Source organism: Etheostoma cragini, unplaced genomic scaffold (genome assembly GCF_013103735.1).
Source record: "Etheostoma cragini isolate CJK2018 unplaced genomic scaffold, CSU_Ecrag_1.0 ScbMSFa_2311, whole genome shotgun sequence".
In the NCBI taxonomy this organism is placed as follows: Eukaryota; Metazoa; Chordata; class Actinopteri; order Perciformes; family Percidae; genus Etheostoma; species Etheostoma cragini.
The window spans coordinates 1-1,063 of record NW_023266459.1 but is presented as its reverse complement, the minus strand read 5'-3'; the positions used below and the strand labels follow the sequence as shown (position 1 = coordinate 1,063).

The following is a 1,063-nucleotide window of genomic DNA, read 5'->3' as shown; positions in this document are numbered from 1 at the left end:
GCTGATGTCTTGTGGTTGTTGAGCTGATGTGTTGCTGATGTCTTGTGGTTGTTGAGCTGATGTGTTGTTGTCGTCCAGGCGCAGTCGGCGCCAGCTGGCGGCGGCGCTGAGTAAGGACCAGCTGGGGTTCTCTGGGGAGACGGTGGACGAGTCCAGCGACCTGGACGGAAACATCACGTACTACCAGCTAGACAGCAGCAGCAACAGCTTCCCCCCCCTACCGGTCTCTCTCTCACACACACACACACACACACACACACACACACACACACACACACACACACACACACACACACACACAGAGTATTTGACAGAAGAAGAAGACTGGTCTGGGTTAAATGGCGTTGGTGTAATGCTGGTTTCCTGTTGCTGTCTCGTCCCTCAGGGCCCAGCCGGAGCCCCGCCCCCCTCCATGGGAGCCCCGCCCCCTCCATCTGGCTCCGCCTACCGTGTTCCGAGAGGCTCGGCGCCGTCGGCTCCGCCCGGAAACGGCACCATCTGTTCCTCAGAGGAGGACCAGGAGGACGCCAGCACCGTGGAGGACCAGGGTGAAGATGGATGTAGATAGATAGATAGATAGATAGATAGCACGATCTAATAATATATACATAGCACAAACATATCGAACATCAGTTACACTGTATGTATATATAAATTGATGGGTCGACGCAACGTAGCGCCATCGGTGGGTCGACATAGAGCTAGTGATGGGTTGACGCGACGTAGCGCGGCGCGAGCGATGGGTTGACGCAGCGCCAGTGTACGCTAACAAATGTAAGATTAGCTAATTGTTTCATTCTGCAGCTGCTGATTATAACCAATAACTTGTGTGTTTGTGTTTCTGTCAGCCGAGTACACAGAGGAGTACATCTACATCACTCAGGGTGAGTAGCAGTCACATGACTCTGCACGGAGCCGAGTCACATTCCAATAATTAATTATTTTTGACTGTCTCAGATCAGAGCTACCAGACGTCTGGGGTCTACAGCGCCGCCGAGCCCCAACAACCACAGGTAACCCCCCCCCATCCAACCACAGGTAACCTCCCCCCCCGACCCAACCA

The 1,063-nt window shown here is 54.1% G+C and overlaps 1 protein-coding gene across 1 annotated transcript; it reads left to right on the top strand.

The window, feature by feature from the left end:
* Positions 1-78: 78 nt before the first annotated feature.
* LOC117940371 (insulin receptor substrate 2-like) lies at positions 79-1,038 on the top strand (the record flags this gene model as incomplete). The annotated part of the gene is made up of 4 exons (XM_034865680.1): positions 79-223; positions 386-548; positions 849-884; positions 958-1,038. Coding segments are annotated over 4 exons (425 nt in total), but the record flags the coding sequence as incomplete, so codon positions are not given.
* Positions 1,039-1,063: the final 25 nt, after the last annotated feature.